At 55.3% G+C, this 19540-nt stretch overlaps 8 protein-coding genes across 8 annotated transcripts; 3 read left to right on the forward strand and 5 right to left on the reverse strand.

The window, feature by feature from the left end:
* Positions 1–788: 788 nt before the first annotated feature.
* F5Z01DRAFT_319336 (uncharacterized protein) lies at positions 789–2184 on the forward strand. Its single transcript, XM_046259012.1, has 4 exons — positions 789–1188; positions 1241–1453; positions 1505–1933; positions 1981–2184. The coding sequence occupies exons 1-4, from the start codon at positions 1108–1110 to the stop codon at positions 2050–2052; spliced, it is 795 nt and encodes a 264-aa protein (XP_046122040.1). The 5' UTR covers positions 789–1107; the 3' UTR covers positions 2053–2184.
* A 574-nt stretch (positions 2185–2758) lies between these two features.
* On the reverse strand, positions 2759–3729 carry F5Z01DRAFT_616014 (RmlC-like cupin domain-containing protein; the record flags this gene model as incomplete). Its single annotated transcript, XM_046260891.1, has 2 exons — positions 2759–3500; positions 3563–3729. The coding sequence occupies 2 exons, from the start codon at positions 3727–3729 to the stop codon at positions 2759–2761; spliced, it is 909 nt and encodes a 302-aa protein (XP_046122041.1).
* A 798-nt stretch (positions 3730–4527) lies between these two features.
* On the reverse strand, positions 4528–5136 carry F5Z01DRAFT_633117 (uncharacterized protein; the record flags this gene model as incomplete). The annotated part of the gene is made up of 2 exons (XM_046261919.1): positions 4528–5025; positions 5077–5136. The coding sequence occupies 2 exons, from the start codon at positions 5134–5136 to the stop codon at positions 4528–4530; spliced, it is 558 nt and encodes a 185-aa protein (XP_046122042.1).
* A 1459-nt stretch (positions 5137–6595) lies between these two features.
* F5Z01DRAFT_670769 (putative serine dehydratase domain-containing protein) lies at positions 6596–7883 on the reverse strand (the record flags this gene model as incomplete). Its single annotated transcript, XM_046264607.1, has 3 exons — positions 6596–7486; positions 7543–7659; positions 7713–7883. 3 exons carry the CDS (start codon positions 7881–7883, stop codon positions 6596–6598), a joined length of 1179 nt encoding a protein of 392 aa, XP_046122043.1.
* Positions 7884–8099: 216 nt separating this feature from the next.
* On the forward strand, positions 8100–9716 carry F5Z01DRAFT_319427 (class I glutamine amidotransferase-like protein). The gene is made up of 3 exons (XM_046259013.1): positions 8100–8805; positions 8863–9089; positions 9147–9716. The coding sequence occupies exons 1-3, from the start codon at positions 8571–8573 to the stop codon at positions 9438–9440; spliced, it is 756 nt and encodes a 251-aa protein (XP_046122044.1). The 5' UTR covers positions 8100–8570; the 3' UTR covers positions 9441–9716.
* A 1739-nt stretch (positions 9717–11455) lies between these two features.
* Positions 11456–14263, forward strand: F5Z01DRAFT_319714 (uncharacterized protein). The gene is made up of 5 exons (XM_046259015.1): positions 11456–11701; positions 11855–11917; positions 12052–12076; positions 12132–13897; positions 13955–14263. The coding sequence occupies exons 2-5, from the start codon at positions 11914–11916 to the stop codon at positions 13993–13995; spliced, it is 1836 nt and encodes a 611-aa protein (XP_046122045.1). The 5' UTR covers positions 11456–11701; positions 11855–11913; the 3' UTR covers positions 13996–14263.
* A 1-nt stretch (position 14264) lies between these two features.
* F5Z01DRAFT_319480 (uncharacterized protein) lies at positions 14265–16339 on the reverse strand. Its single transcript, XM_046259014.1, has one exon. It carries the CDS (start codon positions 16215–16217, stop codon positions 14466–14468), a length of 1752 nt encoding a protein of 583 aa, XP_046122046.1. The 5' UTR covers positions 16218–16339; the 3' UTR covers positions 14265–14465.
* Positions 16340–17194: 855 nt separating this feature from the next.
* On the reverse strand, positions 17195–19188 carry F5Z01DRAFT_633122 (POT family protein; the record flags this gene model as incomplete). Its single annotated transcript, XM_046261920.1, has 7 exons — positions 17195–17375; positions 17456–17702; positions 17769–17925; positions 17992–18241; positions 18301–18819; positions 18891–18946; positions 19018–19188. 7 exons carry the CDS (start codon positions 19186–19188, stop codon positions 17195–17197), a joined length of 1581 nt encoding a protein of 526 aa, XP_046122047.1.
* Positions 19189–19540: the final 352 nt, after the last annotated feature.

The following is a 19540-nucleotide window of genomic DNA, read 5'->3' on the forward strand; positions in this document are numbered from 1 at the left end:
GTCATTCAGGCTTTGGATCTTGTGAACGGTAATAACCTGGCATGGTACGCCAAGTTTGCCTGGGGGTCGGCACCGAAGACCCAGCTATCAACCAACATCCGATTAGTACTACATACGTAGTTGTTGCAGCGTACTAGGTAAGCTGATCGGGTGCTGTCTGGAGTAGCCGCGCCAAGACCACTAAATCAGAGCGATCGTGGAGGTGAGGTGAGGTGGAAGGACGCAAAGGCAGGGGTGGCTGGCCCCTGTTGCGGGTACCAGCCAAGCACTCTAAGCCGCCGCAAACTTGGAAGTCAACACAAAGTGACGACAGCCCTCCATGCGGTGGCAGGAGTTGCTGCATCAACAGATGGCTAGAGGAGAGGGTCAGTCTAGTGACGAAGCCTGCAGAAGTCGTTCCTGCCTTCAGGTACCCGCAAAGTCAGACCGCCCATCATCGCTTAAAGCCCACCCTCCTCCATCTCGTCTGACTCCTGCCTTCCTTCACCACTTCCACGTCCACAACTCCAGCGCAAATCAGCAAGCAAGACTCGCTTCCAAAGTCTAGCCTCGTCTTCGACAAGCCCAATCTATCGTTTAAATCAAACTCCTTGGTAAGTTCAGCCATCCAGTCGGGAGCAACTCCCCCTCAACCTCGAGCAACCTGCCCTATGCGTTTGTCTACGTCAGCTTGGCCGATCGGCTTCGTGATGAGAGGCTGCCATCAAGCGAATCGAAAAATCTCTACCCGATAGGACGTTGCACAATTTCCGCCGTGTCCTCTCAATGTCGTCTACTGCTCGAGTTCACCGCCCGTTGGCGTCTCACAGCTCCTCTGTTTGCATCGCACCATCCTCTTGGTCCATCGTCAGGGCGTGGACAATTCGCCTCGCGTGGACTGCCTAGGACTCGGCTCAGCTCATCTGATCTGGAGTTCTGGTCCTGGGTTCGAATTTACGATGGCTATTTGCCCCGATTCACCGCTTTCACTTCTGCCTCGAGCAGACATCAGTCCTTTTCTCTCGGCTTCCACACTACAGTCTTCACATTTCACTGCATCAACCGTTGCCACTTGGTTCTCCATACAGCCAAACTAACAAATTTCTCAGACAAACTCAAACAGTCAACATGAAGACCGCTGCTTTCGCCCTCTCTGCGTTGGTCGCCGTTGTGGCCGCCCAGGATTTCTCTGATCTGACCAGCTGCGCTGTATGTACCCTCATACACGATGGCAATGGCACAAAACGCTAACAATTTGCAGGCTGAATGTGGCCGCAGCATGCTCAGCTCCTCCAAGGCTCGTGAGCTTGGCTGTGAGGATGCCGACATCCAGTGCTTGTGCCAGAATCCCGACTTCACCTACGGCCTCCGCGACTGCGCTCGCGAGGCTTGCTCTGGTGATGACCAGGAGGCCTTGGTCAGCGCTGGCCTGAAGGTCTGCGCCAACGTCGGCGTTGGCATTACCACCGGCTCTGTAAGTTCGACCTTATCCAGGGCAGTGGAACCCGTGCTGACAATGCCACAGGAGGGTAACCCTACCATCACCGCCACTTCTACCGCTGATGCCCTTGTCACCACCATCACCTCCGATGGCAGCGCCTGGACTACCTCCACCATGGACCCCAGCAACGTGGTTGGCTCGGTCACCTCCGCTCTGGGTGACATTACCTCTTCCGCTGGCAACGCCGCCAGCTCTGCTAGTGACGCCGCCAGCTCTGCTCTGGGATCCGCCAGCGACGCCGTTACCTCGGCTGTGGGATCCGCCAGCGACGCCGTTACCTCGGCTGTGGGATCCGCCAGCGACGCCGTCACCTCTGCTCTTGGCTCTGCCAGTGACGCTGCCAGCTCTGCTAGTGACGCCGTCACCTCTGCTCTGGGATCCGCCAGCGACGCCGCATCTTCTGCCGCCGAGTCTGCTAACCCATCCGAGACCGGTGGCGATAACGAGGACGCTGTAAGTACTGCCACTCCAAGTAACGACTTGTGCTGATGTGTTCCAAGGCTATGCCCGTGCGCACTGCCGCCCCTGCTGCCATTCTCGGCGCTGCTGGTCTGGCTATCCTGATGCTGTAAACGCACCAGGCACAGAATACCACGCTTTTTTACGTTCATGTTGCACGCGTTTTAACACATAATACCCCGAGACCTCTCAACAAGACGACTTGTCCTTGACACATCCTGTCCACGACCTGCTCTCAGCGAATAGGTTGCTGAACAGGTGTCGGGTGAGGACATGAGTTTGAGGAAGGTTGGCGTTGGTGGAAATGAGAAGACCAAATCGCTTTTTCTAACGGCCAGTCACGAATTACACGACATTGGGCCTCGACTTAATGGAGGCTGCATGGAGAAGTCAAGAAATGTGAGACCGGAACAGCGATATAGCACAATCACGAGTGACGGCGGTCGGCCTATTGGTTGAGCGCGTGCTTTGCTCGGGTTGAGTGATATGCGCAGGAGGTTCCGGAAATTACGATGAAATATGCGCGGATGCGAAGGCATAAAGGGGGATTAACTTTCTAGCTCTCCTTCGGGACAGTTCTAATACATAATTTTTTGGTACCACAACGTCTACTCTTGAGAAGTTTTGAGACTGTTGTTTGCCTACCTAAAGCAGTCAACCAGTCTCAGTGTATCGTTTCTCATGTGATTGCGTTGTGACAAGACTCGCTTCATCTGTCCTGCATTTCGACAGGAACCAATTAGTACCTTTCAAGTTCATCCTAATGCCAAATGTAGTTTTCTATGTGCAAAGATTTCGATTTCATTTCATCTTTTTCAACTAGTGAACCATGGACTTCCCAATCTCACTCTCCCATCCCTCCGCGCGCTCAAACCCATTCTTATAGGTTTGGAAATCCATGAGGGCCTGATATACGTCGTCCTTTGTTGTCAACACGAATGGTCCATATTGCACGACAGGCTGATCGAGTGGGGTGCCCGCAACAATAACCAGGCGCGAAGATTTGGTCGCCTCCGGATCGGCCTCGATGTGGACGACGTCACCCTCCTGCTCAAAGACCACGTTGTTGTACTGTCCGACCTTTTTACGGGCGTCGCCCTCTCCAAAGTAGACATCACCCTCGAGGATGTACGAGAATGCGTTCCACGTTTGAGGAAGAGGCTGTGTGACCTTGGCACCGGGCCGCAACTCAATGTCGAGGATCCATACGGGGGTGTAGGCAAGATCCTTGACAGAGTCGATGCCGTGACTCTGGCCAGAGATGACCTTGATGGTGGCCTTGCCGTCGTCTACATCCACCTTGGGAATCTCGCTGGCCTTGAGGTCACGGTACCGCGGCTCGCATTGCTTCAGGTTCTCGGGTAGATCGACCCAGAGCTGGAGCCCGACGTTGGCGGAGCCATCGGCGTTCTGGCGGGGCATCTCAGCGTGGACGATGCCACGGCCGGCGGTCATGAATTGCAAGTCTCCGGACTCAATGGTGCCCTTGTTACCGGCAAAGTCTTCGTGATCCACGGCGCCACTGATGAGGTATGTGATTGTCTCCTGGCCACGATGAGGGCTGTTTTGTGTCAGCTTCATATACAAGACAAGATGGGAGGAAATGGCAGGGTATAGACTTACTGGTCGGGGAACCCGGCACCGGGCTTGATGCTAAAGTGGTCCAGCATCAGGAAGGGGCTGAAGTTACGCAGGTTAGGCGTGCCGATGGAGCGGCGGACGCGGGCCCCCGCGCCCTCATCCTGCTCGACGGCGAGGAAGTTCTTCTTGATGGCGCGTTGTACAGACATGTCGGTGGCCCAGAGATGATGGTCTGACTGAGGTATTGTGGATGCGACCTCTTTTGTGAGGAACTTGTTGGTGATGTCGATGAGTGGCTGCTTGAAGTAGATGGCTAGTGCGCTAATGAGGAGTGCTATGTAGAAGTAGAACTTCATCTGATCGAGTGAAGCAATGCAGGTGTTATATATTTTTTTGGGGAAGGCTGAATGGAATGGTGTAGATGCTGCGAGGAAGAGCGATAGTTGTATCTACTTGAACCAGACTCTACGTAGGGCTCATTGGTCATGCTAACTAACCAAGTACTATTAATCACAGTACGTATGAAGCAAAAGTGGACGGAATGGCGATCGAGTAAAGCCTTACAAAGGTTTACATCAGCAGTGGGGCTGAGGATATCCGCGTTGTGACCAATTAGCAATAAATTTTAGGAATGGCTGATTAAGGATTCGGTCATCTCGCGCTGGCTCTGGTGAACACGATCATCATCGTCGACATACGAGGAAATTGACCTGGATCAAAATTCAACATAAGAAGTTTATTAAAACCGAAAAAAGCACATCTTATGCTGATGCAAACAGGACGGCATTGTACACTACCAACACGAACATCCAGCTTCAGCTCACGCGCGCAAGAACATGTGGATTAACGCCGCAAACAATACGCCGAGTCCGTTGATGGCACCTCTGTCTAGACAATTAGGAACGCTCCATTCATCATCTTCGCAATTCTTCTCATGGCAGGTTTTGACGGCGTGACCGCGCTGGCCGGCGAGATCAACGCCGCCAGCCGAAGTCTTCTCCAGCCAGTTACTGGTTCACCTTGTGGCTGTTGACAGCCTCGCTTGCCTGCTCCTTCTTTCGCGACAGAAACTTGCTCAACCAGCCCAGCGTCTCGTTGCTCACAACAAAGGCCGTGAGGACAGCGGCCTTGCCGTACCCAACTAGCCTGCTACCATCGCCATTCTTCTTGACCTCGGACGAGTAAACGCTGTATACGTGGTCGCGGCCCTCGGTGGCCTTGTTGACAGGGAACCAGACAAGGCTCTTGGTGTCGGCGTAGAGCTCGCCGGTGGGCTTCTTGACGACGGGGAAGCGCTTGTCGAGACGGGCGAGGGTCTTGTCGCCGAGCTCGTCGGCACGCGAGACGTACGGGCTCACATACTGGTAGGGCTTGGTGATGTAGGGGAAGATGTTCGAGGCGATGGTCTTGTAGGCTGATTCGGTGATGGCAATGGAGCGCTGTCCGAGCTCGTGGGACTTGAAGGTGTGAACGCCGTCGCTGATGACGGGGTAGTCAAGAAGATGCTGCTACCGCATTAGCTCCTCTCTATGCAGGAGGGAACGGGCCTTGCTTACCTGGATGAAGGCTGAATGCTGAGTATGGTTGGGCATGTCGCCGTTGACGTGGGAGGCCATGATACTAGATGGACTTGTGCGCGTCTGAAGATGGTAGTGTAGGTGCCAGGTTCGCAGCGAGGCCGGGCCAGGTGAGTCGTTCCACAATGGATTGGATGTTAGATATGAGAGTTGGAAGGTAGGAAGAGGAGAGAAACAGGCAGGATTGGAATATGAAGCTGAAGAGGAAGGAAGTACAGAGCTAAAGAGGACGGGCGGCACGGGAAGCCATGCTGGGCGGCCATACGCCACTTTTAAGAAAGACAAACAGGATTTACATATGATTGCAAGCGACTTCACGAGCCTTTGCATGACCACATACGTGCCTGAGCCCAAGAAGCATGTGCGCCAGCGTACAATGGCGCTGCTCGACTGATAACGCAACGCTCTCACTGCATCTGTCGCAGAAACGGCGGGTATGATTGGGTGAATGTAGGTCCATCAGCCACAGGCTTCACGCTGCATTCCAAGGTGGTTGCGTCTGACATGTGAAAGCCTCCCCTCTCTCCCTTCCCCCCCTCTCAGCTCTTGGTCAACTGTTAGGCACGATGCCCAGAATCCAGGGTTCAATGCGATCGCCAGCTCCTGCATTGCGGCTCCGAAAGCTCAGGCACGACCACCGATGAAACAGCTTGTGATCGCCATTGGATTGGTGCTGTCACCATGAAGCTGCCTAGGCGACCAGATCTGCTTTTAGGTTGCGCTGTCCCATTGGGTGGCATCAACATCCGTCATGGTTGCGTGCTTCTGTATCTGTGGCTGTCGAGGATGTGGTTGCCCGCGCGCGTGTGTTCCTTATCTCATGTCACCGGGAATCCGCTCACGGTTTCACAAGCGAAAGGCTGGCGATGCAAGGTGATGATTGCAGGCGCTGATATGCTGCAATAGTGCCTTGCAGGCGCTAAAGGCCAAGGTACATGTACTACTGTACTCATGTCTGCCATCGATCCCGATTGCCATGTTGGGTGTCTTCATCGCATTGCAATTATGGACGCTGGCCACCACGCACAGCTTAGGCCAGTGGTCCGTAACGACACTCGTTTATTGCAGAGCCGTTGCTACTGCCGCGGCTGCATCACATTCTTATCGTCACCGCCGCTTCACACCTCGGAAGCCAAGCATGAGATTTGATCAATCTTTTCGCATGCGTCGTGCCACGACGCCCAAGGGTTCGGTTTCCATTCCGCTAGCCAAGCTACCCGGGCCCGGCCTTTAATAGAGTGGGTCGGTCGATCGCCCTGCAGCCACATTTCACATGCCAATACGTCGTACAACTGGCAACCTGGGAGAGAACCACCGTCACTGGTATCCGTACCACCAGCAGAACTTTTCGCCCCTCCGCCAAGTAGAGTAACGCCTCGGTGAGGTGTCTCCAATCATCCAGGCATGCCGCGCAGCTTGCCCTTTTGATTTGAGGCCTGTCCGGTCGTGTCAATTTCCCATGCGTTGCGTTCCTTGTTCTGCATTACAGGACAACTAATTACCACCCTTTCCAAGGCATCCACGTTTCGCGCACGATATCGTCGCCATCCACGACGAAATACACAAAGAACGCCGCTGCCGTAATGCACACGTGATTGCACCACACCATGGCCCGCTCGCCCACCGAGAACACCTCCTCTATCTTTCTCGCCTCTCCCTCGCCGATCCAGCCTAGGATGCCGTGTTCCTGCGACATGCGCACCACACCCCAAGTGTCTTCTTTCCCAACGACGCGTCCGAACCCTGGAAATCCAGGACTCGTCTCTCTCGAGAGCGATGTCACACCGGCGTTGAGGAGCGCCTCATTGCGCTCGCCGGGGTAGACGCTGACGACGTCGGCCAGGACGCGCGCAGCCTGGTCTTGCATGGAGATGACGCCGGTAGAGACTTGCTGAAGGTCGTTGCAGGGAAAGTTGCCCGCATGCAGCTCCAGCTCTATGTTGCTGGGAGCATCAGCCCGAAGAGACTCGACAACGTGAGCCGTGGGTGTGGCCCCGACCGAGGCGACGAGGCGACGGTCGCTGGGTAACAACTTTGCGGCGGATATGACGCTGTCCCATTCTATGCGGAGCGTCTCTTCTGCCTCTGCGCGCGTCCGACCCGCGTAGGAGTGGTTAGCGTGGCAGTAGAACCCATAGATGTTGACGGCCGGTGAAGCTTCTGCAGCACGCACGAGCGCGTGAAGAGTGTCGCTCTGGGGAGCCACCCCTGCGCGATGGGAGCCGACATCAAGCTTGATAAAGACATCCCATGGCTGACTCGAGGAAGAGTCCTTTTCCAGTATCGACAGCTGCGACTCGTGATCGACCAGGAGCAATACCCGAAGCGAGGTGCGGAGAGCTGTGAGCTGCGGAAGGATGCTGGGATATACCGGGAGGCCGTAGAGACACTGGACGGGTCAGCTAATCTTGGCACAGATTGCGACAAGAGACACGGCGGCCATACCTCGTCGAGGATTCCCTCGGCCACAAGGGGAAGCGAGCCCTTGATCTCGGGGATGGTAGATGCGACAATGGAGCGGTACTTCCCATTGGCAAGCATCATCCTAGTGAGTTCGAGAGACTGCCTTTCGATCAGCGTGTGGCGCCGACGGGCGGATCACTCGGTGCGCGAACCTTGAGCGTCTTCACATGCGGCCTGAAGCCGAGTCCCATCTTCTCGACATCATCGTGCAGTGTCCCGATGTTCTTCTTCATCACCGGTAGACTGAGGACTAATGCAGGCGAGGGCAGCTCGGAGGCTGGGCGGCCAATGTAGGTCTTGTGGTGCTCCAATGCGTGATCCATGCTGGCTGCTGCTTTCTGATCGTGAGTGGTGCTGAGCAGAATATGCCAACGGCGGGCATGAATAATTCAATGGCGAAGGTACGACAGAACCGTAGGTCCCTAGATGCAGCACAGCGCGATCGGGGGCCCGAACAAGCTCCGCGACTAATGTTGTCCGAGGGGTAATATCGTAAGGTATCTATGGGGCACCAGGGGCCCCGCGGAGGGTCCCTAGGCTCTCGTAAGGGAGGATGTCCTTGGTTGAGCTTCGGAAGCTACAATTTGCGACCCGAGATGTTCAAATGCGATGGCAGTACATACGTAGTACATCTATCCGTAGTTTCGCTGGGAGCCGAGCGAACGGTAATAACGCATTGTCCGCTGACTTTTGCTCTTGACACCGCCGCTGCGTTCTTCCGTCGCTGCAGACGCCGACATCATGAGGCACGTGGAATTTGCATCCCAGACAGCATTCACTCAAGGTCACATGGACGCTATATAAAGTGCCTTGATGCTCTTCCTGCGCATTACCCTCTGGCTGGTATCGTAGTACGCAGCAACTTGTCGGACTGATTGTCCGTGTCGGCCCACCTCTCCGCGGCCAACGTTCCGAGGCGTCACTTTGCACCCACTCGCATCTTCACCACATGCAGTAATCACAGCCTCACAACGCAACATAACATCTCCCACCTCACAAACCTTTCCAACATGCGTAAATTTCGTCTTGCCGTTCTCGAGTGCGACACGCCCATTGAACCTGTCGTGGAGAAACTCGGCACATACGCCAAGATATTTGACACCTTTGTCCGACGGGGTCTGGAGGGGTACATTGAAGATGGAGGCGCCATGGGCGTTGACCTGGAGGTGACGAGCCACCAGATGGTGGATATGGAGGAGCTTCCCAGCTTCAAGGAGGTGGATTGCCTCATGTTGACAGGCAGTAGTGAGTCGCACGCACCACTGCAACTGACAGACGGAAGAAAACTGACGAAATAACAAGAGCACAACGCATTTGAGGACCATCCTTGGATCACAAGACTGGTGGACTATTGTCGTCTGGCGTACGAGACGACGGACATCCCATTGGTTGGTATCTGCTTTGGACACCAAATCATCGCCAGGGCACTGGGTGCCAAGGTCCAGCGCAACGCTGGTGTGTGGGAGGTGGCAGTCGACCAGGTTGACCTGACCCCCGAGGGACAGAAGCTCTTCAACTCGGACAAGCTGGTGAGTTTTGCGTCGATGCCTGGATGAGTAGTTCTCAAGACTGACGGTTCCATCCAGTTCCTTCACCAGATGCATCAAGATATAGTCGCCACACTACCCGAGGGCAGTGTGCTGCTGGGCAAGAGTCCCAAGTGCGAGATCCAGGGGTTCTATATCCCCAAGCGGGTGCTCACGCTACAAGCGCATCCCGAGTTCTCGGAGTTTATCATGGATCAGGTCATGCGCCGGCGGTTCGAGCAGAAGATTTTCACGCCAGAGGTGTACGAGTCGGGGATCAGCAGGGCATCCAAGGAGCACGATGGTCTGAAGGTGTCCAAGGTCATTTGGAAGTTCCTGCTGGAGGACTTGTAGACTTGAAGAGCGGGCACCATGTTGGCTAGGAGCATCCCGCAAAGGGGCTCTGCTTTGGAAACAGATATGATTTGTTGACTTTTAACACGCAAGGTTGACTGACCCCTATTTCGGATAGGTCTCAATGATACCGCCGGCGCGATAAGGTTTAACCTTCCATGTCCACGTTCAAGTCCAGGAGTTGCAATGCTTAGAACAAAAGTCAAATGACCAGTCGGGGCCGCCAAATGGGGCACTGAGCAGTGAGATGGACCGGTTTTAAATTGAAAACTTCAGACTTTTGTTGATTGCAGCGAGTAGACATCGCAGCGATGTGGGCGGGATTATTATTGCTGCCCAATGCTTCCGAGGCTCTGGTCCTTATGTCATCATCATTATCCAAACAGCGAACGATCCTCGTTACGATTGCCTCCCTCCCGTAACGTGAACAAGGAGTGGCATCCATCAGCGGACTACGCGAATCTCCTGAAACAAAAGGTTCGGAATGTTTAGATCATGATGCCGATTTGGATGTCTCTGCGACGCTATACAAGAGCGATGAAATACGAGACATGGACGATCGTGAAGATCCAGTGTACGAAAATAAAAGCAATCTTGAAGATCACTTCGTGTTGTTTCTTAACGTGCCGGCGGGAAAGGCCTGTTGGTTGGAGAAGTCCAGTCGCCGTTCGAGTCTCTTGGTGAAAAAAACGCCTTGGATTGGCGCTAATCCGAATGAAGCAGTCTCCGATTCAGCCTCCAGTCGACTCGTGCCGTTCGACCTGGCCATGTCTGCGATACTCCGGACTGTAGGACTGTCTACCAATCACTTAACTACCACGATGGCTAACGTTAGTGCTTATGGTCGCAAAATAATCCGACATGATGGGTGCAATACGATGGTAATAAATTGTCTACGATGTAAGGAACAGTGACCGAACGCTGCTGTGGCCGATGTGGCCTATCACAGTGGGCGGTGCGCTGCTCGCCTGAAGCCTGCAGCTCATGGCAGGTCCAGTCCCCGTAATTGCTACTAATGGCCCCCGAACGGTAGGTAATATTCCGTCGCATGAAGCCTCAATCGCATTGCTGGATAGTACATGGACCCACTATTAATAGAAGCGAAGCCTTCGTTGATTTCTCTTGTTCGATCTGTTAAACAAGGAGACGGTCCACATATCGGAAGTACGTAGCCTGTCAACGGTGAAGTATACCCATCATTATCTGCGCTGCACTGAAGCCTTGAACATGCGACTGGAATCCCCACATCGTCACATCCACTGGGCCGCTATGGCATGTCGCTGGCCCAGACAGTGAGCCGATGCGAGTTTCACTAGTAAGAGACATCAAATCAGTGCGACATGTCAAGGAAGGACATGTGGCTGTCAAGGTTAAGGTACGAAATATTGATAGATATCATGCTCGGTTGAGCGTCTCTGTCCTGCCCCGACAGCAGGAATGCGCCACGGATACGTTCTAGCCAGTCAGCCGGGGCCAAGCAGCCAACCACCGGTCACCGTCAGAGGCTGGCAGCGGACTACGCCCCACGTACTTGCCCTGAACTCACCTTCATCACCACGCAAGGTACGGAACTACGGATAACCATGGGTGAAACAGCCTGCCGAACCCCCTAAGATGAGCCAGCTTAGCGCTGCGGAGGATACGTCCATCAGCGATAATTCACTATGGGCCGTGTGCACTGACCCTGTGCAGCACGTCACGAATCGAATCTCCAGTCTCCAGTCCGTTTCTCCAGTCGTTGCCTCACTCGGTCAGTGAGCCACAAACTGATCTACTCTCTTGCACCTTTGCAGGCCTCTAGTCTAGTCTTTGCGGAGGCATGATTTCGCTACCAGGTACGAAACAGTGATATCCATCTCAACTTGTCCCTGTCTGTCGACACCGTTCCATCCTGCGCTCAACCAGCGGGACCCCGATTGCCTGCTTATTGGATCCACGTAAATCCGACCAGCTGGCCAGGATTGAGCCTGCCTGCATCTCCTGGGGCCTCCAGACGAATTAACACCTCGTGACGGTCTCATCCCCGTTAGTCCCTGGCGACCTCTCGAAAATTATCACCAAGCACTCAGCAGTGTAAAGTCTGTCAACGCCAACGAACACCCAAACAACCTCACCCATCATTGTTGGCGGAAGCGCTGCCTGGTCGTTTCGACTTAAACCCGGTCGCCCCCTGCGCCGCCCACGTTCCGCGTGCCTGCGTCTCAAGACACTCGTTCCTCCCGCGCAATTATCAAGTTCCGAGACCAGCAATTGATACGACTGCGATCCCCAGACAGCGCGACTTCAACGCAACCTACGTCGAACCGAACCGAGCAGTGCCTGCCTTTTCGGCAGCGGGACGAACGACGAAGCTTAGCCCGCACCTGCGCGACGAGCACCAGTCAGGCCGACCCAACTGCTCTGCTGTCGCGCTGTCCGACGGTGCTGCTCTAATATGCCCTTCGCCAGAGGCCCAAACATGTGGTAGAGAAGAATGTGTATGTCCACGCTCCTCCCTCTCCTTGACTGGTACATGGCCGCGTCGCTGGACGGCGACGCGCCCATGGCAAAAGCCAAGGAGGTCCAAACCCTTTTAACCCAGGCTTGGCGACCGGCAACTGACGTCTTACAGCGCTCTCCGAGATTCGCAATGTTGTGTATGGTTCCCAAGGCTCACTGCGCAGCAAGTGAGTGTTACTGACGCTGTCGCAGACTCCTCTTTAGCAACCCAGTATGGGCCGGTGCCAGCACGGTCCCCACGACCATCATCCGCAACATCACCGCCCTATCGAGCCAGGTAGCATACGAGCAGCGCATCAGCGACAACATCACGACCTTGACGACGACCAACGCGGACACACTCGATGGGCTGATACAAGGCCTCCTCTATGTTCCCGACATTTCAGGCAACGCCGCCTGCGACAAACTTCAATATGATTTCATCCCCCCCAACGTCACCAGACGAAATGACCTCCCACCGACAAACTACAAACTCATCGCGCTTGCGCCATGGTTCAACATGGACTGTACGCACGCCTACCTGTCAGCTGCGCGGCTTGACCAGGTTCGCGGCTTTATCTTCTACAAATCAAATAACTCGACCAACAAACCGCAAGATGTTGACTCACCAGTATGGAGTCTCGACGACAACGGCCAATGGAAGACGCTAAATCAGTTCCCGGTATTTGCTGTTCCTGGCCTCAAAGGCCAGGAAATGATGAAGCAGCTGAGCTTGTACTCGGGAAATGTCAGCGAGATTCCGCACGGCGAAGAAATAACCGAACTATATGGACCGAATCCCCAAGATTACGTGCGGGTTTGGACCGAGCTGGAGATGAAAAACCCCTCCAATATGCTTGCACTTTGGACCTTTTTCCTTATAGCCATTGGATCGCTCCTGGTCATCATCGCGGCCGTATCATTGACGATGCACCTGATTCAACGGCGGAGGCGAAAATCACTCAGGGTCCGGGTCGAGACGGGCGAGGTCGACTTGGAGGCCAGTGGAATCAAGCGCCTCACGGTACCGGCACATTACGTCGAGGAATCCTTTCCACTATACACATACAACGCCGAGCCGGATATAATGAGTAGCAGCGGCCCACCCACGCCCAGCTCAGTGGGCGTGCCAGCCTCTAGCCGTTCCGTGCGGTCCTCGCGGTCGCGCAACAGCCGACGGCGAGCAGGGGACGCACACAGCATCGTCTCGGACATCAGACCGCCAGGCAGCATTCGAAGCAAGCGGTCCAGCTTGGCTGGCTCTGTCGACACGACTGCGACCAACTTCCAACCCAAGTGCCACATTTGTCTTCTCAATTACACCCATCTAAGCACCGTGATCCGGGAGTTGCCGTGTGGGCACATCTTTCACCCCCAGTGTATAGATGAATACCTCACCCAGAACAGCTCGTTGTGTCCGCAGTGCAAACACTGTATGCTTCCCAGGGGCTACAGCCCCAAGATCACCAATGGCATGGTGCGCCGCGAACGCGCACTTCGAAAGCTGCGCGGGCGAGTCGATCTTGAAGAACCGATGGTCGACACAGGCGAGACGAAGATTCGGAGCTGGGCCAAGAAGCTATTTGGTAGGTCGAATAAGTCGAACCAGATCCCGATGACGCCGGTCAAACGCGAAGACACGCCCTTGGAAGCCAATGCCGTGCCCAGCTCTGCTGCACCTGGCGGTGGCGGTTCTGCTATCACTCTACCTGTGGAGGCCGCGACCATCCCTGAAGAATCTGCAGGCGGTGGCGCAGATGATGGCCACCCCATGCAGCCGGCCCCGGCTGCCCGTTCATCGAGACCACGCAGGAAGAAGCCTCGAAGACTGAGCACGCTTCCGACGCAACCAGAGGATGCCGAGATGGGACCCGTGGGCAATGGGCGCAACAGTCCGTCCTCATTCGCACGAGAGCGAATGCGTGCCATTGCCGCCAAGAACGCGCCATTTGATGACCCGGACGCACAGCGTCCAAAATGTAAGTCCCCTGCCTTCCTGTTCATGTCGTCCGAGGCGCAGCACTAACAATGCCTAGGGCTACGCGCACTGGGTCATATCTTCCCGGCGTTATCATAGCGATGGCTGCATTCATTGTTTGTGTCTTCATAGCGGGCTAGGGTTCTTTGTTTGACCATCGACGGCAGGTGGGGAAGGGACAGCATGGCATGGGAATGGCGTTATGGTGTGGATGGCTTATAGTACAGGCCCGAGTAGTGAGGTCCGGTCACGATACCCATGGCAGGCTGGCGTTTGCAGTGATGGGGAGGTTCTGACGAGTCCCATCTATCTATACTATATATATATTGCATAAAGACGAGATGCTTCTTTTCTTCGAGGCCCCCTTCAAGGACCTCTCTTCAAATATTGACGCACAGATTCACATTCAACGGGTGGCGTACTTGGTAATTGATCAATCTTGAACCATGCCGGGTCTGTATATTTCGTGCGTCCAGCTGTCCTGTAATTCCCATCGTATCGTTTCCATGTCCAGAGAAGAAGAATCAACACACGCCTAACGCCAGCTAGAGAGCAACCAAAGAAACGCATCAAGCCCCGCGCGGAAACTGAGGCGCTCTAGTAGCCTCGATATACGGCTTGTTCTTCTTGCGCCCACCCTCCTCCTTCCTCATCTCGATAAAGTTATCCTTTGCGTCTCTGAACTGCTGACGCGCCCGCTGCAACCTGTCAACGCCGCCCTCGATCATGTCCAGGTGGACCTCGAGCGGCAACTGGTTGTCGGTGCCCAACTGCAGGCCGGGCTTGCTGATCCTCTCCTGGAGGTCCTGCAGCTGGGCCTTGACGCCGCGGAGATCGTCGAGGACGTCGGCCACGTAGTCCCTCGCCCCGCTGCGCTCGGCCTCGACCTCTGTCAGGAGATCCAGGTCGCGCATGTACCTCTGTTGCTCCTTGGTCAGGCGCAGGCTGGCAAGGAGATTCCAGACGGCATTGCCGCCCTTTTTCGATTCAATCCTGGACTTGGAATGCTCCGTCAGACGGTGAATTTCGTGGAGGTTCATGTCTGCCTCTTTGAGGTAGTCCAGTACAATCTGCGCGATGCCAATCAGGTCGTCCAGCGTGACGACAATGTCCTCGGCGTACTGGATGTACTGCAGCAGAATGGCCTCGTTGGTTCGTTCAGCCTGCGAGGGCACGAAAAGGGGAAAGGCCCACATGGTGAACTTGCTTAGCACCGAGGGCTGGTTCTCCGGCAAGGACGGATCGAGCCGTGCGATGCGCCGCCTGGTATAGTTGTGCGTGGACAGTATGCTGTCCACGACACCGCCCGCGCGGACGTTGAAGGTATGCAGCTCCGGGTTCACCTTTTGTCCCAGGGTGTGTATGTAGCTGCGGAACGCCTGCACAAACTCGGCGCGATTCTCGAGATCGGAGACCTCGAGGACGACGGTCAGGTCTCGTAGAGCGTTCTCGGTCTGCGTCATCCGCCACGGCATGGGGTACGCGCTCATGGACTTTTGGAGGACGTTCTCAATGGTGTCGTGGTGCTTAGCGAATTCAATGTACTCAAAGGCAGCGTCACCGTCCTCTTGCACGCCGCAGAACGGGAGCGGGAGGAGTGATGCGCCTGGGATGTTGCAGATGGGCGCGAGAGTCCTCATGGCGGAGCGGGTCGCCACCGAGTGCAGAACCAGGACGCCTGCAACGCAGATGTAGCCGGCGAGCAGCAGAGCAATGGGCTTTTGTACGTAGCTGCAGGCGAGTATCAAGGTGCGCATGGCCCAGAGACTCATGTCTTGAAGAATGTCAAGGAAAGACTGCGCTCGTTGCTTGGCCATGTGAGTGTGGCGGTCAGGGGAGTCTTGGTCCCTGTATCGATTGCCCTGGCTCCTGTTCACGTCGCGTCGCCTCAGGCGAGGGATCGGGCTGCCACGTCTCCGTCTCCCATTGCCATCGTCAACGTCCAGAGTGGGCATCCGGAGCTCGTTGTCAGACATTCTCGCCGTCTTGCCGCTGTAGCTGGTGCGAGCACTAGGCGGCATGGATGGTCGGAAGGGCTGTTTAAGTATGTTGTCCGGGTCGTCTTGATGGCGCGAAAAGTCCCGGATGCTATCCTGCGAGCTCTGCGAAGCAAAGGGGCGGTGTTCCTGCGACTGGGAGGGCGGCACGGACGATGGCTCGCCCGAGGAAAGGGGTCGCAGTGAGGTGACGAAGCTGTTGTTGGCAGAGTCGAGGGAGGGGATAATGTTTGTGTCGAAGGAGTCGTTCTCGCCGGAGCCTTCCACCATGCGCCAGGATGATGAGATTTCCGAAGGCTCTCTGGCTTTGCGGCGACGCGACATGAGAGCTGAGTGGCGAGTGGGTGGGTGAGTGAGTGAATGAGTCGTTCCAGATCAAGTCGAGGACCGTCGTTGTCGATGGGTGGTAGTAAACGGGAGATTCAAAGGAGATGTCCCGTATATATGGTACCGATCTGTGTACTTGTTTTGACCGTGCAGTTCATACGCTTGCGGATCAGGCAGAAGCGTTGGTCTAGCTGTTGGCGTCGCGTGGCGAGTTGTTGATGTCGACTCGACAGGGGTTTGAATGAGTAAACTAGGCTACGGCGTCGGCGGTCGCTTGAGATACGCACTCCCACAAACGCGCATGGGGGAGAATTTCGAGGACACAAAGAAAAAGCAGCGAGGGTTTGACCAACACAGTGTCCCTTGGATGTTTTCATGTTCTCGCGTCCACCTTCACGATGACGGGATGATGAATGAGCGATGGAGGCGCTATCGATAAGATAAGCCAGGCGCACGGGACCCTGAATCTTGGCAGCGTGGGTGCACGCTTTGAAGTTCAGTGCTGCACGCGCTGCATCGTGATTCGTGAATCGTGACCAGCCTGTCTCGTGACGGACGTCGAGCATGTCTTTGGCAATCCAAGCCTTGGGTCTGGTTCCAGGTATCGATCATGGATGCCATGATGTCACTGGCTTTGTCCCAAACACTTGGGAATGTGCACTTGGGTCAACACAAACCACCAGCTCTTTCGGCGGATGAGAGTTGCTAAAACCATTCCAGAACGATCCTTAGGCGGCAGTGACGCTTCTTCAAATGCCTCATCTATTCTTTAACATCCCCAGTCGGATTGAACATGATAATGTCGAATCACCAGTCGTTGAAACAAGCGGCTGAGATGACCAGCCTGGGGGGGCCAGTGTTTAGGGTAGGTAAGAGACGGTTTGGCACAAAGGTAGATAACTATCCCAGTCTTCCTGCATTCACTTCCTCGCCTTGTCGAGCCCGACGTGTAGGATGTCATGTAAAAGCAAAAATCACCTCTTCTTAGGGTAGAAGCACCAGTAGAACGCACAGCCCGCAACGAAGCCAACGATAGCGAGAGACCCGTACATCCACACCAGATAAGGATCTTGCGATACAGCACTGAGGGCAATACAGATAGCAGCTGCAATGCCGATGGTGAGCCAGAACAGGGCAGAGACGACGGAGCGAAGCCTGTAGTAGTAGCACACGTGTTAGCGGACGACCACTGTCGCCGTTTCGGCAAGAGGACTGGAAGGACTGGAAGGACGTACGTCTTGGGGGCCTGTGTGAATGCCAACTCCAGACCAGTGATGATGAAGAAGGCTTCAGAGAATGCTACAAGGATATAGCTAGGCGCTTGGATCCAGACGTGGATGCTCTTTGGTGGCGAGTTGTAGATGTAATGCTGCAACACAGAGGCGTAGACCATGGAGAGGGAGGCGGTCATGAACCCGACGAAGATACGGGTCACGGGGTCGAAGTTGATCCTATACTTTCGGAGGAGAGGGTAGACGATGACTAGAGAAGAGCTGTGTCAGCATAGAACGAACGGGATAGGGCAATGCACGGGCGGAGAGCACTCACTATCCAGAAAGGGGATGAAGATGCAGAGCGCGATGGGATCCAGGTTCTGGAGAAGGTCGTTGGGTGTGCCGTGCAGTGCCATCTGACCGGCTTGCGAGATGAGATTGTTCCACATTTGGTTCCAGCAGATGAAGTAGAATGGGAAGAAGAGGAACATCTGAAGAGCATTCAATGTTAGCCCAAACGGTCGCCGACGGGACACCTTGTCAGTTCAAATACATACCTTGCAGCTCCTGAGTCCCGTCCTGACCTCACCAACGTACTCGTCTGTGTACCGTTCTTGGCGGGCGATCGGATACTTGTCCTGGTGACCATGTTCACGGAGCGAAGATGGCTTTGCGTTGTCGAAGCTGCGCTCCTGGATGGCGATTCGAACGGTGCGGACGGCGTCGAGGATGGCGGAGCCCATGGGAGGGACCTTGCTGTACTTGTTTCGTCCGAGGAGGAAGACTCCCAATGACAGAAGGATAGCACTGCACAGGTGTCAGCTCAGCTTGGGCGAGCACTTGTTGGAGAAGTCAATCAAACCGACATGAGAGGGATGAGATAGGCCAGCCAGAAGGAGTGGCGAGCTTCCACCGTGACAGTGATCAGTGGTGACAAGGCCCCAATGTTCACCACCCAATAGAACCACATGAACAGCCGCCCAACAGTCAGCTCAGGGTCAACAATGACCTGCTCTCCAGACTTGAGTCTCTTGAGCACCGGTCCAGAGTTGGCGTATTGCTCAGCGCACATGGGCGTCACGTTGGCTTTGATGCCCCCAGTACCAAGGCCAATCGTGACCATGGCGGCGATGAGCCCACCGAGACCGGCGCCGCTGTTAATACCGGCGGGCGTCGAGGTGGCGACGAGGATAACGAGGCCGCAGGTGTAGATGGTACCGGCGAGGAGGATAGCGCGGTATTTGCCTAGATATTGGTCCGCGACAATGGCGCCGATGATGGTGGAGGTGTAGGCCCAGAACTTGAAGAAGTTGCCCAAGGCGGTTGCCACGGCTTGACCCTTGCCGAGGGCTCCGGGGAGATCTGAACCTGGCGCGTAGGGATTGCTGAGGAAGAAGAATGTGTTAGCTATGTCTGGTGGTGCATCGATAACACGCACGGGGTGGTCTGCACTTACTTGATGTAGTTCTGGATAGGACCACTCAGACCAAAGTAGGTGAAGCGTTCACCGAGCTAGAACCTGCATGTTAGCTGGAGTCCAGTCCTCGGGAGAAATAAAAGGGGAGCGCAGAGTGCAGACGCACCTCGACAGCCAGAATCAGAAGAGCCAGCTTGGGCATCTTGTCGGGGATCCTCCTCAGTGGAACAGGGTCTGCATCACCAGGCTTCTCAAACTGCACCGACTCGGACGTGTTGACATTTTGGATGGTGGTATCGCCACCCGCGGTCTTCTTGGTTTCGAGTTCGACATCCATCATCATCATCATCGAGTGTTCTGCTGCCGATATTCTAAGAAGACAAGGTGATCTGTCTCGGGAGAATATGCCATCACAAGCCGGGCAGAGCGCTGATCTTAAAGCCAGGCGGATGGACGGATTGGACCCAAGACCATGCCCACGCCCTTGGACCCAGTACACTGGAGAGTAGATAACGCGGGGATTACGGGCTGGGGTTTGATTCGCGGCGCTCCGTGTCGAGGGCGACGCCGATCTCACGGCTCGAACCCGTTGCCGATAGCGGTGGTCCGGGTGTGATCGGCCTTTCGACGGACGCCGCCAATGAGAAGCGACGCCGGTGCTCGAAATGGGACTGGGCCGACTGGGCGAT

This window comes from Emericellopsis atlantica (genome assembly GCF_019669845.1).
Source record: "Emericellopsis atlantica unplaced genomic scaffold F5Z01scaffold_3, whole genome shotgun sequence".
In the NCBI taxonomy this organism is placed as follows: domain Eukaryota; kingdom Fungi; phylum Ascomycota; class Sordariomycetes; order Hypocreales; family Bionectriaceae; genus Emericellopsis; species Emericellopsis atlantica.

What these genes read in the sequence shown, in the direction of transcription:
- F5Z01DRAFT_319480 (XM_046259014.1), bottom strand. Translation starts at nt 16,217, where the DNA reads ATGTCGCGTCGCCGCAAAGCCAGAGAGCCTTCGGAAATCTCATCATCC.
- F5Z01DRAFT_319336 (XM_046259012.1), top strand. Translation starts at nt 1,108, where the DNA reads ATGAAGACCGCTGCTTTCGCCCTCTCTGCGTTGGTCGCCGTTGTGGCC. An exon ending in CTGATCTGACCAGCTGCGCT is followed by an intron (nt 1,189 to 1,240) that starts GTATGTACCCTC and finishes AACAATTTGCAG; the next exon opens with GCTGAATGTGGCCGCAGCAT. An exon ending in GTGGCGATAACGAGGACGCT is followed by an intron (nt 1,934 to 1,980) that starts GTAAGTACTGCC and finishes ATGTGTTCCAAG; the next exon opens with GCTATGCCCGTGCGCACTGC.
- F5Z01DRAFT_319427 (XM_046259013.1), top strand. Translation starts at nt 8,571, where the DNA reads ATGCGTAAATTTCGTCTTGCCGTTCTCGAGTGCGACACGCCCATTGAA. An exon ending in CCTCATGTTGACAGGCAGTA is followed by an intron (nt 8,806 to 8,862) that starts GTGAGTCGCACG and finishes CGAAATAACAAG; the next exon opens with AGCACAACGCATTTGAGGAC. An exon ending in TCTTCAACTCGGACAAGCTG is followed by an intron (nt 9,090 to 9,146) that starts GTGAGTTTTGCG and finishes GGTTCCATCCAG; the next exon opens with TTCCTTCACCAGATGCATCA.
- F5Z01DRAFT_319714 (XM_046259015.1), top strand. An exon ending in TCCGAGATTCGCAATGTTGT is followed by an intron (nt 12,077 to 12,131) that starts GTATGGTTCCCA and finishes ACGCTGTCGCAG; the next exon opens with ACTCCTCTTTAGCAACCCAG. An exon ending in GGACGCACAGCGTCCAAAAT is followed by an intron (nt 13,898 to 13,954) that starts GTAAGTCCCCTG and finishes AACAATGCCTAG; the next exon opens with GGCTACGCGCACTGGGTCAT.